The following is a 16,754-nucleotide window of genomic DNA, read 5'->3' on the forward strand; positions in this document are numbered from 1 at the left end:
TGAGAGGCTCCTTCATCATAGGCTGACGAATGGGATTCATAGTCTGCTTTTGAATCTGCTTTTTTGGTACAAGGTGCTGGTTTTTGGGGAATAAAACCGTGAATCGCGTCTGATTCGACATCCTACGAACATGCAGTAGATACACTGAAATCAGGCTTACCTGCATGGTGGGCAAGGGTAGATTTCATCTTTTCAGTCGTCATCAGAAGCATTTAATTGCATTTTTTTTTTTTTGCTTGTTTCAGTTCTTGTGTTGAACGGCAGCTCCTCACCTGCGGCTGGGTTTACCATCAGACTGATACCCTAACCACATCGTCCTCCTGTTACTGTGCACGGCCACCGATCAGGAGTGAAACCTCACCACCCGGTAGCCTCATTCTGCTCTTAAGCATCATCTGCGCTGGGAATAATCTAACAGCCAGCCAGGAGAGGTGACAGCCCCGCTCTCCCACCACCCTGCTTTGACAGCCATGATTCGGGAAGGCCCTCTGCTACGATCAGGGATCAACTTGCTGCTCCATGGCTAGATCTCACCATACAAAGAGCTGGGGGCCTTTCTACTGAGGTAAGTCTGCGACTCCCTCTGCGGCGCAAGTGTAATTCAAGTGTAAGCCATTTTTGTTCTGTACTCGTTTTGTCGAGTCAAGTGGGAGTCGTGTCTGATTAAAACTGAGTGGAACTGGTTTATGTAAATGAAGCTCTGGCAAAACATTCCTCCAGACAACGTGTGTCTGTAAGGAGCAAGTCACCTGATTTCAGAAAAGTGTGTTAGTTATTGGTAGTGCCACTCCTGGCGTTGTCTCCTCTTGTGGCTCACTTTCATTCTGTCTGTGAGAAGGCATCAGATATGGTAGCACAGCTCACTTCTGGGAGCACTGGACTCGATATATATTTATTAGGATACCTGGGTGCTCACCTTTGCTAGGGAATTATTCATTACTGCTTAATGGTCTCCAGTTTTCTCCCAAGATTGCTCAATGGATTTTTTTTTTTTTTTTTTTTTTTTTTTTTGCACATTTGAGTGTGGAAGAGACACACTTTAATAAAAAACTCTATTTCCTTCCATTGTTTAAGTTCTATATGAGAAAAGCAGAGCTATAATGAAAGAAGGTGTCCCGCTAACAATGCCGGTTTAAATCGGCTGCACAGCTCTGCCGCAGCGAGCCGGTCGTGTCATTAAGCATTTGCCTCCACAGCCTAACTCGAAATCTTGTTTTTCTCCATTGCAGTATCCCTCACTGCATAGTAGCACATGGATTTCAAGACTTCAAATGAAGAGGTTGGTAAGATTCAATCGATGTAACATTTTGACAGTGAATTGACGATGATTATAGAAACAGCCTTGGAATTTTCAAGTGCCTGAAATGTCTCTTGAGCAGCAGCGTAGCACAGAAATCTCGATGGCTCCCCCTCCCCTTTGAATACATCCATTGTTAGACCTGTGCAAATACCTGTAACAACACGTGAACAATAAAACAAACTTCTTCACTTCACCCTCACTTTCACTACCCTCTGTACTACACCCCCTGTATTAGAAGGAGATGTCCTTGTTGCATATCTAGCCTGATCATGATGTAGATAATAATGGAGGGGGTCTTTGGAGGGAAGAATAATAGAGAAACATAAAACAGGATCAGCGATAAGGCTAATTAGGTATGATGCAAAGCGCTTCAGCAGGTCAACGCTCAACCACGTGAGACGCGGTCTGCACCAGCTATGCACAGTTATGGCACTACTGCCCTCATTTTGTTCGGCTAATGACTCCCATACACACATTACTTCATATAATGTGAATTAATGCGTCCCTCATTTCATTTTTCATGCTGCAGCTGCAGGCGGAGGCTCATTTCTTCACATTCCTCATTATGGGTGAAAGATAATATGCTCCATAAACTGACTTTGATTCAAGTTCGACCTGCAGTCGAGATGCTCGCTCTAAGAATAGCAACCACGCGCCTGACTGTCTTGTTAACTGATGAGCGACGTATCCCAGGTGACAAGGATGCTGACACTGGTGGCTTTTTTATTAGCAGTCTTGTCAGGTGAAGGTGCTTCTTTTATTGAGACCTTTTTAAGTCAAGGACAGGGCAGGCATCACAATTAGCAATTAGGAAGGATATGCAGAATGCAAATCTTAGCGGATTAGCATGTTTTAAGTGGATCATTGGAAACAGACACAGTCCTCACACATGGAGCATGAATAGCTTGATCCCAGGTGTATATTTTTTTTTTTCTTGATTCATCATAATCGACATCATCATCAGCCTTTCTCTCACAGTAAATGAGATGATATAAGTTGAGGGTTTTCTTTCTCCGAGTGTGGGTGTATACAAAGCAACAGAGGCCACATGATGATATCACATCTCATAAAAAGCTGCTTCAGAGAGAGTTGGTTCATTATTTGCACCCATGAATCAACAGTTGTCTTGTGTTTTTTTTTCTTTATTTAGATGTGTGTTTATTAATCAGACTGCTGAATTACCTGTTACAATATTAGCAATAACATTAGAAAGGAAAGTAGTAAAAAAAAAAAAAGAGAGAGAGAATAACAGACGTCGCCAAAAGCCTGTATCCTAATTTCCATGTTCATCCTGCATCGAATATTCCCGATGACATTTCATTTCATGGCCAGTTAATTTAGTCAGGGAGGGATGATGAATGATTTTATCTTTCTGACTGTTCGCAGACAAAGACTGGGATTTATTTGATGCAAGAAGGTAATGAGGAGCCGTTTAATATTCGACTACACTTGGCCAAAGATATTCTGACCATTCAAGAACAAGATGTCATCTGTGTGTCAGGAGAGCCTTTTTATTCAAGTGTGAGTAATCGAGTCCCTCTCTTCACATGCTCATACACTGAAATCAGTTAATATATACTGCACAATGAGTGAAGGTTACAGCACGATACTGAGAACACTCTGAATGTCTGTGTCAATGACGAATCTGCAGCAGTTAATCTATTCCTCATAAATCAAATGTAGCTATTAAATAGTCATTCACCTGCTGGATTGTGGTGTGTAGACTGTAATATTAAGGCTGCACTTATATCATGGCTGGCAACTTTTTCTTCACATCAGTAAATTCTCATGAAAAAACTCCACTGAGGCCCGAGTCCATGACCTTTCTCAGAAAGACATTATTCACTGAGTAACATTTTGCAGTCAAAGACAAATGGAGGAAATGCTCGTGTCCTCTGCAACATGATTACCAATTAATTGAAAGGTCGAAGACAGGTATGATAACACAACCTTAGCATGTCAGAGTGGAGACTTTTTAGCCTCAGGGACCAATTTAACTTAAAAGAAAGTGTTGAATCTTTGCACGCTGTCAGCACTGAAAGTACTGAAAATGTAGCAGCTGTATTGACATCTATGGTCAAGTGAAACTGAAGTGAAATTTTGAAATGTTGCAAAAAAAAAAAGAAAGAACAAAGAAAATGCAAATTTAGGGGCCAGTAAACCTGGCCACATAAAGTACAGTTTCATCAGAAGTTGGTATTTTAATTTTTTTTTTTTTAAGGCTGTAACTTTAAATTTAAAATGGTAATTTGCTGTCTAGTGAAACCTACAGTATAACTGAAACACTGCATTTTCAGTGAACTTAGTGGTGACAGTGTGTGGCAATCACACAACACTTTGCTTTACATTATTTCTGTCTACCAGGTGGACAGTAGACAATGTTGAGTTGTCATTTCACATTTACCCACCACTGGTTTCTCAAAAAGAGTTCAAAATGTTGTCTTGTGTAGTTTTAAGTGGGTTTAAATAGTATTAGTAGTGATTGCTTGTTTTTCATCAAATGAGTGATGAAATCAGTGAACTGTACAGATGGGACTGATTGATACGGCTGAAATGATTATCATGAAATAAATAAGAAGAATATCCAGTTTATATTACAATATAGCAAATGTACATACATCAGGAGTGATCAAACTTATATTAAAAGCAACTGACTGCGTCCCACTGAGCTATAGCCAGCAGACAGTTAGCCTAGCTTAGCATAAAGAGTGGAAGCAGAGGGAAACGGCTAGCGTGGCTCTGTCCAAAGTGAAAAAACACACTTATCAGCACATCCAAAGTTCATTTACAAGAAAAGAGGCTGAAGTGTTAAAATGTCAGTTGATGTTGTTACGGAGATGATTCTCGCTGTAACTGTAACTAGTTACAGCACGTAACGCCTCCAAAAACCACATGTTGATGTTTTATTATTTCTGAGTGTTGGAACAGATACATAACCCGTTAACCACAATAACAATCAGGTTTGATTGCCAAGTAAGATTTGCCTCAGTATTAGAGAGCATTAGAGGAGCTGGTTAGTGGATTTTAAACTTTTGGGTAGACCCATTGTTTCGAGTCTTTATGCTAAGCTAAGCTAACTGTTTCCTGGCTCCAGCTTCATATATAATGCTTAGGCCGGACAGTAATATCTTTTCATGTAATTCTCTCCAAGAAAGTGACCAATTGTACTTTACAAAATGTTTATTCCTTTCACAATTAATTAATGTAGAAGTTGCTGATTATCATATATTTGTACAGCCAACAATTGTACCATGATAACATGTATGATTGGATAATACATTGAATTGTAAAAATAAGCTACATTGATACTTTTAAATGCATCTTCCAACAAATAAATGATGCATAATTACATTTTCTAGGTTTTATCTTGCACCATCTTATTAACACATCATTATTTTACCACAGTTTGAGTCTTGAGGAAGGAGACCCCGTCCCCACCTGTTCTGTTGTAAGAGCTCCTGCAGGTTCAGCATCAGTCTGAGCTCATTTCTCGGTTCTAACTGAATCTCTTCCAGGAGAGGACTGTAACGATCAGGAGGCAGACAATTGGAGGGTTTGGCCTGAGCATCAAGGTAATTTAGATCCCAACTGATATGGCTGCTCCTCCCAACTTCTTTAAATTAAGTCTGAACAAGTGTTATTGATCATTTTCTTGTCAAGCTGCTGCTAACATCATTAGCTGAGGGATTCACTGAGAAATTAGTTGCTTTTCGAGTGTCTTCGTCTCAGTCTGTGTTTGTGGTACCTCTGTAATCCAATTTGATTTGTCTCATCAGGGTGGAGCAGAGCATAAAATCCCTGTTGTGATATCAAAAATATCAAAAGAGCAAAAAGGTATATTATTATATTGCTTTTCACAACTTCTTCCATTTTGCTCTTCCTGTTGGTTTTACTCAAGTGATTTTTTTGTTTTCTAGCTGAACTCTCCGGCCTGCTTTTCATAGGAGACGGCATCCTTCAGGTAAAATGCCAAAACTCACATTAATGCATCTCATCCCACTCTGCAAAATACTGTATCTTTAATAATTCATGTGCCACATGTCCACAAATTTGTGTCGAATAATGATGCATCCCTATAGATAAATGTCACATCCTGAGTCTTTTATTGGTTACATGCATTTCAGCAAGAAAATATCTCCCACATCTCATCTCTCTCAGCTCATGTTATGCAGAGAAAACATCTTCAAGCCAGCCAAAGACGTTCTGTATTCATGGCAACTGTGGATGTGACTCTCTTGTTTACAGTTTTCAGCGCAGATGCCATAACAGTTATTGTGCTTGCCTCATTAATCATTCTGAAGATGGAGCTACAGTGATATGATGCCAGCAGTATTATTTAGGGTAACCCTGTTACTGTTGTTTCCAGATAAATGGAATAAACGTTAGAAGTTATCGCCATGAGGAAGTGGTAAGCTGTCAGCTCATATCTCATATTTTCTTACACTGCAACAGCTCTTTCAACAGCTTATCTCGTCTCACTTTATGATTTGTGTCTTTTTGACATGTGAAGCCAGTTGTTTTTGTTTGGTCCTTTTCTAAATGTAACTGCAAGGGAAATGTGTGTGTGTGTGTCTGTGTGTGTGTGTGTGTGTGTGTGTGTGTGTGTGTGTGTGTGTGTGTGTGAGAGAGAGAGAGAGAGAGAGAGAGAGAGAGTAGAATCACTTCTTTGTCTGTGTAAAATCTCTTATCTTGGCTTTCCATTCTTAGTTAGACATTAGCGCACCATGTTTCATCACAGCAAGCAATCAGCAGAAAACCTCACAGTTTTGCTCCTGCAATAAAAGATACGCTTGTGTTTTTACCTTCCAGGTCCAGGTTTTGAGAAATGCTGGTGAAGAAGTGACTCTTACTGTCTCTTTCCTGAAGAAGACTCCAGCCTTTCTGAAGCTGCCCCTGTGTGAGGACTGCACATGTAAGAAAACTCAACACATGCTCCTTAATTGAAGTGTGTAATCACCGTTACTGCACTGCAAAATAATTAACCAAGAGTATTTATAGCTGGTATTATTTTCTGTCAAGGACCGGTTGTTCTGGTGACTATGCACTTGAGCAACACTTTGCCAAAGAGAGGGAAAAAAGGAGGACAGGAGACATCTCGAGCTTCACAAAAGATGCAAAAGACTAAACTGAAAGAATTGACGTCGCTCATTGTGGTGCAATTGATTGCTCTTCCATGAGAAAGCTTCAGCCCGTCATCAGACATGAAAGCTTTTATAAAATCCTTTTCATATGCGTATATAGGCCAGGTTGACTGGCCAGCCAAGCAGTTAACTGAATACAAATTGGCACAAAGCATGAGCCTACTGTGGCGGAGAACAAAGTAACACACTTTTGCTGATAGCCGTGATTCACCGCAGTTGGAAACCTTGAAATAGATGGAGGTGTTGTTCAGAGTTTGCATGGTTTATTGGCTTTTTGTGTGTGTCCCTGCTGCACTTCCAGGCATCCCCAGCGACCAGAGTAGTGGGACTTCCTCTCCTCTGTGCGATAGCGGCCTGCACTTGAACTACCATCCGAACAACACGGTACTTTTTTCATTAGCCTCCTCTTTGACTGATTCTATAACTGTCCCTCTGTAACCATGCAGCAGCGTTAGCGGTGCCAGAAAGTTGTTTCCATGCAACTGTCACTGCTCGCTGATAACTGGGATGCTCTATCTTTATCTTTTGAGGAGGGTGAATCAGCTTTCCTCTGCAGCTCGCACGCACTCAGCCTGCCTGTTCACCCGCTGCAGCAGCAGCAGCAGCAGCAGCAGCAGCAGCAGCAGCAGCAGCACAGAAGGACTCAAGCTCAAGCTTGACATGTCAGCGGTTTGAAATGTGCGAGGTGGGAAACGACAAGCTCTTCTAAATTGCGTTTCACACTTCTGCAGGACACACTGTCTTGCTCATCGTGGCCCACATCACCGGGGCTTCGCTGGGAGAAGAGATGGGTGGACTTGCGCCTTATTCCACTGCTCCATTCACGCCTGTCGAAGTACATCCCGGGCTCTGACGCCTGCAGGTGAGCTGTGGGACTTCATCTTGAAGTTTCACTTGGTATCTCCCTATAAGGCGCTGCAAGACAGTAATGATAAGATCTCTTACTTCTTGAATGCTTGGGGGTTTCAAATGGAGCAGACTGCCATCCTGCATCTGTAACAATATGATTTTCTGCTATTTAATATATCCCTTTAAACACCGTTAAATAAGGAAAACAGCTCTGTGTGTCTGCTTAAGGACAGACCTACTGAATAGTGGAGGCTTGATGTAATAAGCCATTAAGCTGTCAATAAAGACATTTCCATTTTGCCACACTGTGGATGAGGGAAGCACTAATCTTGTGGATTGACTCTTAATGGACCACAGTTGTGGTTTGACGTGTTTTAGCCCATTAACTGAAAATTACAGAGAGGTACCATAAATATTCGTATTGATTAGCCATGTCCAGGGCATTGGGTTCAGGTTATTTTATAACAATGAAATTTTTCACACCTTATATCACTTCAGACTTAAAATAAGGCCCAAAAATTGTTTATTTATTTGAATTAATTAATTAATTAATTAACGTAGTTTTTGTTATCAAACAACATCAAACAGCAGCAAGACACAGTTAGCAACTAGCTCGTGAACTTAGTGGAGAGTTTATCAGATAATGAGCCTGATACGGTGGATGGTGGAGGCCAAAAACAGAGCTAAACAAGAGAGAATCATGGACTGTTACCTTACAGGTGATGGTAACAAGATAATCATGTCAGTGTTTGTTTCCACCGGCCCCAAGTGCCCCAAAAAATCTGTTGTTGCAGGTTTAAATGAATCATTTTGGGAAATACTGCTTTCTTACTGAGATGTGAGATGAGAAGTGTTACGTGGGATTTTTCCCAGAGGAAGTGAGTTTTCAAAGAGTCTGCCCAGTTTTTTACATGCTGGGATGAAATAAAATACCCAAAAATAAAGCTGAGGAAAACATTTTGCTCATTCCAGTCTTCCAGTCTACTGATGTAAATGAAAAGCAGTGGCTTCTTTGAATGTTGCAAATCTATCATCAGAGTTACAGCTTGTATGTCAAATGTATTTCATGGGCTAAAAATGTAAAATCTTCTCACCATCTTTTGGTTTTTACTCTTGATTCTTTCAGGAAAAATGCTTTCCAGGTCATAGCTGTGGATGGAGTTTGCAGCGGAGTTATACAATTTCCCACAGCTGAAGACTGTCTGGATTGGCTTCAGGCAATAGCAGGCAATATTTCCAGTCTCACCAAGCACAATGTGAGTATGAAACAATAACACTTGTTAGACCTGCCTCCTCTTGCAGTCCTCCAGGTAAACCAATAAGATATTGGGTTTGGTATTAATGCAACAGACTTTCAATTTGTGGATTGTCTAACTGTTCCTTTGCAAATGCCATGGCATTAAGTAGACACATACTAATGTCTTTTCACATTATGAGTAATGCACACACATTTCTAAGAGCCTGAGGTCACAACAGCAATTGCACCACACTACACCTACTCCCCCCAGCTAAGCCCATGCACTTATTATCTATAATTCACCAGGATACGTTGAATGATGACAGCAAGGAGGCAGCGAGAAACAAAGAAAACAAAGCCGTGTTTTTTCTCTTACTGTGAGCCCTGAAAAAAGGGTACGTTTCTGTGGCTCTTGATCGGTGATGATGCTCAGGAGAAGGGTCAAACACATACTGCAAATGGTGGCTCATGCAAAACCTGTAAACCACCCCCCCCCCCCACCCCCCCCTCGATTTTCCATTATCAGCACATTTATGTGTATTTTCTTCCATTTCCATAAACTATAAGGTACATTTCTGGAGAGCCCATTAAGCCGCTCTCTAGAAAGATGCAACCAGAGAGCCAGACAACCCAACAGGGCGAGGCAGACGGCTGCCCACCCAGAACCCTGTTCTACTCCAGGTTCCTGCCTGTTAAAAGGGAAATTTTCCTGTTTCTGTCGTAATTTGGCGCAATATAAATAAAGCTGAATTGAACTGAACTGACGTTGGCTCGCTGCGTGGCATCAGCATGACATGGAGTGAGCAATGAAAAGCAGGTGTTTGTCATTATCGTGTCTGAGTGTGTGTGTCTTTGTATTTCTGTGTGTGGATGTGTGTCACTCTGATTGTGGGGACTTGCCTTCCTTATGGGGACAAAATGCAAGTCCCGGTAATGTAAATCATTAAATTTATGTGTGAAGGCTTGGGTTAAGGTTAGGGTAAAGGGTTAAGGTTATGTAACTAGTGGTTATGGTCATGGTTAGATAGTCTCCAGGAAATTAGTGTAAGTCTGTGTAATGTCCCCAAAAGTGATGGAAACATGACTCTGTGTGTGTGTGTGTGTGAGAGAGAGAGATTCTCTGGAGAATAATGGAGCCCTGGTTAATTGGAGTGGATGAAGTGAATGGCCTCAACGGTTGAGAGTGTATTTCTCACTCTAGCCTTGACATTTACTGAGCGTGTGAGTGAGCTGGTAACCTTAGGTGTATGTATGATACACAGATTTCTGCTGGAAGGAAGGAAGGAATAGATGTGTGATTGTTAAACACTGCATGCTTTTGTTATGGTTGAACCATCAGTGATGGCAATTATTTCAGACAACTACCTGGATTCTTTTTAACAAGTAGAATTTCATGTTGTTATGTGCACAGCGTGTACACTTACAGTCATAGAAGGTGAACTGAAACATAAAAGACAATTCAAACTCAAACCATGCTAACAGCTCTGTGAAGCTGTACTTAAATGCTCACGTCAACATGCTAACATACTGACAGTGACCATGCTAACATGCTGACGTTTAGCAGGTATAATGTATTCTTATGTGTACTATCTTAGTTTAAAGTGCTGTCATGCTAACATTTGCTAATCAGCTGAGGCTGATGGGAATGTCATCAGTTTTGCAGCTATTTTGGCTTTAAGAAAACTACAAGACGAATAACATTTTTGTCCTGATGGTGGCGCTAGATGAAAAGTCAAGGGGTCACCAAAGCTCTTAGAATTCATCCTGAGGGGGACACGTATGCCTGAAACAATAGTCATCCAATGGCTGCTGAGATGTTTCACTCAAAACTGGAGGTGTCAACCTTTGTGTGGCTTAAAAGCAATGAAACAGATATAAGAACTCTTTTATTTGCTATCTGTCAACTATATTTTCTCAATCAAAGTCTGAATTACAGCATATTTTATAAATTTATGTTTTACTCCTAATGAGTCTTAAATAGGTTTAACTTACTCTATGTTTACACACATCTCTTTGTAAATCTCTTTGTAATACGCTCTCTTTTTACAATGCTTTTAAGTGTTTTGTGTCTTTGTTTCACTGCTGCACTACCAATTGCCCTTTAGGGATGAGTAAAGTGATTTATTGACTGATTTATCATGCTGAGGATTAGCCCACAAAGGCTTTAAAAAACCCAATAAACTGTAAAGCTGGGGAATGTACTTGAGATGTTCAAATTAGCATCTGTTTTTTAAAAAGCCAAACTAAATATTTATAGAAAAACCTTTTGAAAAAAAAAAAAAAAGAGAAAATTAATGAAGCTCACTTATTAAACAGGAAACCTTTCCACTGGGATGCACAAGTGGACAGAAATAGCACAAACACCCAAAAACATGTGAATTTCAAGGACTGAGTAAAGAGAAGGGTCATCCTTTGCTTGCAGAGCGGCTTCAGTCCTTCTTGGGTAGCTGTCATACAACTGAACTGAGCTGTTTGTAGTCAAATATTGCACCATTCATCAGGAAAAAAATGCCTCCAGCTCCCTGAGCAATGATGGAGGAAGGCGTCAACTCTGCTGTCTGCACTCCACAGATGTAAAATGTTAAACTGCACTTAACTCTAATAAAATAAAGATTGAGTATATATACAAATACCTAGCATAGAACTGGGATGTACAAGCATTTCTCAACTGAGGGATGTCTGTTTTTTCTTTTGTTGTTATATAATTACTTTATTTCATGACAGTTTTTTTGATCTTTTCTTCATTGTGATCTCTCTGTTATTCTTCGGTATCGCATTATTTTACCTGTCCTCAGGTTTCCCTTGAAAATGAAAAATGAGATTCAATCTTAATGGGACTTTGAGGATCAAATAAAGGTTATAACAGGTACATCACCCTGCCAGCAGCAGATAAAACAGTATAGGAGTTAACTGCAGTGGAGAATGATGATATATATTATTGTATAAGCAGTGAAAAAGGCAGCGAACAGAGAGGCACATCTGTGTTACATTAACTCCAATTGTCACGTTAACAATGTCACAATAGTGAAGTAAAACGCGATATTTCTCTGAAATTCTCTCAAAACATAAATAGCCAAGCCAAGTACCAACACCTAAGATCCAACTTACCCTAGTAGACTAATTGTTCCTGGTTACCTTTGGTGCTTCCATAAACTCCAGTGAAAGTTCCCCTGTATGTATTTTTGGACAGAGGAAGACTTGACTTAAAGAAGTGGACCCCACAGCCTCCCCTGATTTATGTGTCAGGTGGGTTAGACCTGCAGTCACTGGGACTGAATCTGAACAAACCCACTGTCACTGATCCCGTATATCCAAAACCCATCTTGACATCTACCTGGCTGCTTCCTTTCGGTCCCTCCACTGACAACAAAAGGCATCTTGTTTCCTCCCTCGGCCCAAACCTCAGGAACATTTCAAAATAAGCAGCTGTGACTTGTTCTCGCCTCTATAGGAGGCCGGGATCAGGTCTGGACGACTTAATTTGGCATTGTACTGCTAAGGAAGAGTTATATTGATAGTATAGTGTGGATTAGGAGCGAGTGATACCTGTGATGTGAGCAGAATGTTTTAATTTAAAGCCTCACTGCTCTCTCAGTAGTTTCCCTTGCTTTTATTATCACAGAGAGAATGGATTTTTTTAAATGGATTTTTTTAGGAAGAGCCTCGGGTCCTTGTGGAAATGACTCTATCTATCTCATTTTGTGATTTGCATGCATTGAATAAATGAAGTAGCTCTAACAGTATTCCTTCAGTGCTGTGGTTAACATGTTAGCACAGATACTATGATTCATAGTTTATTTGTTCTTGGGCACATTGACACCGATTGTGTGTCCCTGCGGGATCCTGCTGCTGTTTTGACTTGTACCAGTAATTGTTGTCTGCTTGTTAGCAGGAGATATTTTAATGAGTTATTGATGCTTTTCTCAAATTTAATAGGTGAAGAAGATAAACCGAAATTTTCCAGTAAACCAGCAGGTAAGATGGCAGGACGGCGAGAGCTGCTGCTGCTTGTTCAAACTTTCCTTTTGCTTTGACTGACTTTTATTTGTGTATTTTATCCCCATCTTAAAAAATCAGAAATAAATCTAACCAGGTCAGCCAGTCAAAGAAAGGACACAGTCCTGTCTTGCCAACTATTGCAACACAAGGAGAGTGTTTGCATCATTAAAGTCCGTCCACTGAGAAATGATCAGAAAACAACTTAAGTGCCTTCAGTCACTTCATTCGTGGCGTCATCTCTCAGTCTAAACATGGGGAGTAAATGCAGCAGCGGGGTTCCTTTTTTGTTGCTTACTCATTCCTGTTTTCAGCCCCACAAAAACGTGTGAATTCACTCGACAATTCATTTAAGAAAGAAAATGGCATGAGATGCGACTGCCTGTCCCAAATCTTTCACTGGCTTGTTTTGCCTTCCATCAAAAAACTACAAACAGAAAACCAGGAAAATATTTTACTCGGTTTGCAATCACCCTGACTGTAATGAGTAGTGATGGTTAGATGCTCTTGATGTCTAAAATCGTGTCTCAAAACATTTGCAGTAGAGGCTTTGCTTTTTTCTCCCCTCAGTCTAACCTCTTTTTTTCTCCTGAATACTTAATTTTGTACCCTTTGCCTTCCTGTGGGAGTTGGTATTATGACGATGCTGTGACACACAGATAATTTTCCATACCCCTCATACCATTTAAGCTACATCTTAATTATCTCTGTATGTATTGGACCATTGTGGACAATGTGACAAACAAATAAGAGCTCCACGATGACACTGGATTTTTTTTTTTTTTATAAAAGTTTTCTATCAGTGTGATTAAGTACCTTGATTTGTCAGGCATTTAATCAGCTGGATAAACCAAAAGCAAACATACCTATACAATTCATCTTTAAAACCCCTTTTCACTTCTGAAGTATTTCTCAATAGAATTCAATATTCATGACGAAATGAGCAACAATCTGAATTAAAATTAGGAGAAAAAAACACATCCTCAAATATTATTAATTAAGAGTTTAATGATCTCAAAACTCTGTGGGTGTAGTTTGATCAATTTGATTGACAGAAGTGTGAGCAAATGACCCAAGAACTGCTATAACTGGTAGATATTGCTAAATTCTGATTAATGCATTTCCCCAAGTTTACCTTTTTTAACTGAGCGCTGCCACAAATACAGAGATTTCATGAAAAACCAAAACTCATGCCAAGTGTCTCATGTGTGGTGTTATGAGATGAATGCATCATAAATTGCTGTGCACCAAGAAGAGTCTTCATGTGCTCAGAATTTGATCAAATGTGACACGATGCACTGTTTTGTGTATTGATCCTATTGAGTGTTGATACTCAAAACAAGACTTTGCTGTGATGTAAATATATTTCATCTATGCTTACACCCCACATCCCTCATGTCTCTCTGTCACGCTTTGGCAGATTATCTACATGGGCTGGGTCGACGAGAAGGAGCAGGACTCCGTTCAGGACCGAATGTATTCACCAAAGTTCCTCGCTTTGAGGGGTTCCTCACTCTTCAAGTTTTCAGCACCTCCTGTACGTTTGTTTAGCTTCTTTAAACCATCAAACTTCTGTGTTTGAACTGATGCCGCTGAACTCCACAGGAGATGTTTTTGTTCGATGTTAATGTATTATAGAGGGAGAAAACGCTTTCCTGGAAAACAAGGAAGTAACTCACTCATAAGCATTTGTGCTGCATCGATCTTCCTCGTGATTGATGATGATCATTAAATCTGTTTACATTCTGCCAGCTACTTAGGTGATTATGACAAGAGGGATAAGCTGTCGATGGCACTGGAGATGGAAAAAGATTGATAGATAACTGAAATTGCGTGCTCTACTTGAATATGCTGATATAAATGAAATATGCTAATGTGAGTGGATGGTGGAACACAGGAACCTGCTTGCTCAGGCGATGTGACAAGCGTCTTCATTACTGAAGACTAGTTACCTATGAGGAATATCTCCTGTCGTGTGGCGAGATGACAGTTTTGAATTCAACAGCCATTCATCAATAAATGGCCATTCACTAAATCTTGAACAGCGATTTTCCAATCATAGCTTGGCAGCAATGACTAGAGGCTGACAGGCCTGTCAAGCTTTGGATTTTCCCACATGCCGGAGCATTGTCCATGGGACTGTAGTGAGAGTGATAGCCGGTATCCAAAAACACAAGAGGCAAAGTGCAAGGAATGCATTACATAGTAAGGTTACAGGTTAGCTATGAAAGGTGCATCTCCAGCCAAACTTGGATTATATAGCATTTCGTTTGCCAAACTCATTAGTTATGTCACGGTGGAAGGTAGGCAGTAAGCTCCACCCCTTCAATGATGTGCACCCATTGATGGCACCTGCACTCATTAGCACAGCTGGGACTAATCAGCCGGGCTGCTCTATAAGAGGAGGCTTGTGGCTCTGCTTTAGTTGGTTGTGTGACACCGGAGGGTTAACACCTTCAGTTGGCTCTCCTGGTTTTGTGTGTGGCATTGTGAATGAGTGTGTGAATGTTTTTAAACTGTAGGGTTCTGTCTTTTCCAGGATTTCACTCACTCCTTTTTAGTGACTCCCAATTTTTTGTTTTCAGGCTCATTTCTTTTGTTCTTCTATTATTCTGATAGAATTAGTGGGTGTTTGTGGATAAGTTATTCCCCATCACCTTTTAGACCACAAGGGACCCATTTTGTGTTGAGTGCAGTTTGTTTTTTGTTAGTTTCCCCTACCAGCAACCGCCATTAGGTTTTGTTCTGAGGGGAAACGTAATAGTTATTTCTCATTCTGGAAACCTTTTCTCTTGGAAAAGTAAAACATCCCTTTTGAAAATGCAAACATTAAAGCATCAATCTAAGCACAGTGTTGCTCGTCCAAGTTATTTTTCGGGTTATGTTTGAAGAAATAACATTACGTTATATTTTTATTTATATTGCTTTATTTCAACGGTTGGACAATAGCTTTACCAACAATACACAATCAATGCTGTTCCTCAATTCCTTTCACATGGAGTTTTAGCATTAGCCTACGCTAGCTAGCTCCAGCACATGGCCAACAATAATTTTATTGAAGTATTTCCAAATGAGGCATAAATGTGCATCAGTTTTACTTGTATGGGTAGTTCCTAGGGTTGAGCCGGATACTCATTTCAGACGAGTATCCGGTACGGATAAAACATTTTTGACAATTATGTACATGATACGAGTAAAACTCCTCAATATCCGTGCTCGTGCTGAAGGAAAATCCTCATTGGGTAACCGACTGTCTTCACGCTCTGTAATTGGCCAGTCACACACAGCGCCCGCCCCTCCCTACACAGCTGTACACCAGTCTCGCACACTCAGAGACAGACACAGTTTGTTTGGCTGTGCTTGGCTTGAATGTAGCTCACGTTGCTCTCTTCAGTACTCCTTAGGTTTTGTTCAGTTCTCCTCTATTTCGGTTTGTATGATATTTAAAGTTACTTGGTGAACTTCTTTCGTAACGTACGCGGTGCATTTGACAGGACAGAGCGGAAAACGGCTCGTGTCGCGTCGGTCACTGCTTCCACTCCGGTCATTTTTTTTTTTTTTTAACCGTCTGCTTGCGCTTAGTTTGGCTGGTGATACACTTAAGAATATTCATATTCTGAGTTCATAATAAACTTGTTCTGTAAATAGTTCTCTTACTTTTGTGATCAAAAACATTTGAATCTCAATTTCGAGGCTGTTCTGTAAATAGTTTTCAAATAAACAAATATAGCAACTTCTGATCAATTTCAGACTTAAAATAATGTACCGATTTAAGCCCCACCCATTCCCACACCCACTTCCGGGTTATGCCCCGCCCACTCCGAGTACAGATACGGATACAGATCATTTAGATGGTTGAACAGATACAGATACAGATAGTGGTGTACTCGCTCATCCCTAGTAGTTCCTCTGTCTTAAACCATTCTTCAAGTCAAACATAAAACATATGTGACATTTTTTCAGGTGACAACATGGGACTGGACCAGAGCAGAGAAAAGCTTTACTGTGTATGAGATAATGTGCAAGATTTTAAAGGTAAGTTAGTCTTTTCTGTTCCATTTCTTGAACGCTTAGGGAAGCAACCCTCACACTGGATACACTGAGAGAATATAAAACAGAAAACGGAGGAATGCACTTGCTACTAACTGTAACTCACTCATTTATTTGCATGTGAGGCTCTCAAGGTTCAGACTGCATTGTTCATTCTCTTCAGGTTCGAGGTCACTTTGAA

At 40.4% G+C, this 16,754-nt stretch overlaps 1 protein-coding gene across 2 annotated transcripts in view; it reads left to right on the plus strand.

Annotated features, from left to right (window-relative positions):
* The window catches only part of sntg1 (syntrophin, gamma 1), a 30,624-nt gene that overhangs the window by 8,722 nt on the left and 5,148 nt on the right, over window positions 1-16,754 (plus strand). Inside the window, exons 2-15 of one of the 2 annotated variants that reach the window (XM_076745119.1) lie at window positions 246-565; window positions 1,230-1,279; window positions 2,687-2,821; window positions 4,816-4,872; window positions 5,077-5,134; window positions 5,218-5,261; window positions 5,667-5,708; window positions 6,110-6,212; window positions 6,743-6,825; window positions 7,173-7,303; window positions 8,417-8,546; window positions 12,464-12,502; window positions 13,944-14,060; window positions 16,487-16,558. In XM_076745119.1, coding sequence (XP_076601234.1) covers window positions 1,253-1,279; window positions 2,687-2,821; window positions 4,816-4,872; window positions 5,077-5,134; window positions 5,218-5,261; window positions 5,667-5,708; window positions 6,110-6,212; window positions 6,743-6,825; window positions 7,173-7,303; window positions 8,417-8,546; window positions 12,464-12,502; window positions 13,944-14,060; window positions 16,487-16,558 — 1,038 coding nt within the window. In that variant the 5' untranslated portion in view covers window positions 246-565; window positions 1,230-1,252. Of the gene's footprint in view, window positions 1-245; window positions 566-1,229; window positions 1,284-2,686; window positions 2,822-4,815; window positions 4,873-5,076; window positions 5,135-5,217; window positions 5,262-5,666; window positions 5,709-6,109; window positions 6,213-6,742; window positions 6,826-7,172; window positions 7,304-8,416; window positions 8,547-12,463; window positions 12,503-13,943; window positions 14,061-16,486; window positions 16,559-16,754 lie in introns of both variants that reach the window. The other variant, XM_076745120.1, reaches the window with a different exon arrangement.

The sequence above is a fragment of the Chaetodon auriga genome, chromosome 12 (assembly GCF_051107435.1).
Source record: "Chaetodon auriga isolate fChaAug3 chromosome 12, fChaAug3.hap1, whole genome shotgun sequence".
In the NCBI taxonomy this organism is placed as follows: Eukaryota; Metazoa; Chordata; class Actinopteri; order Chaetodontiformes; family Chaetodontidae; genus Chaetodon; species Chaetodon auriga.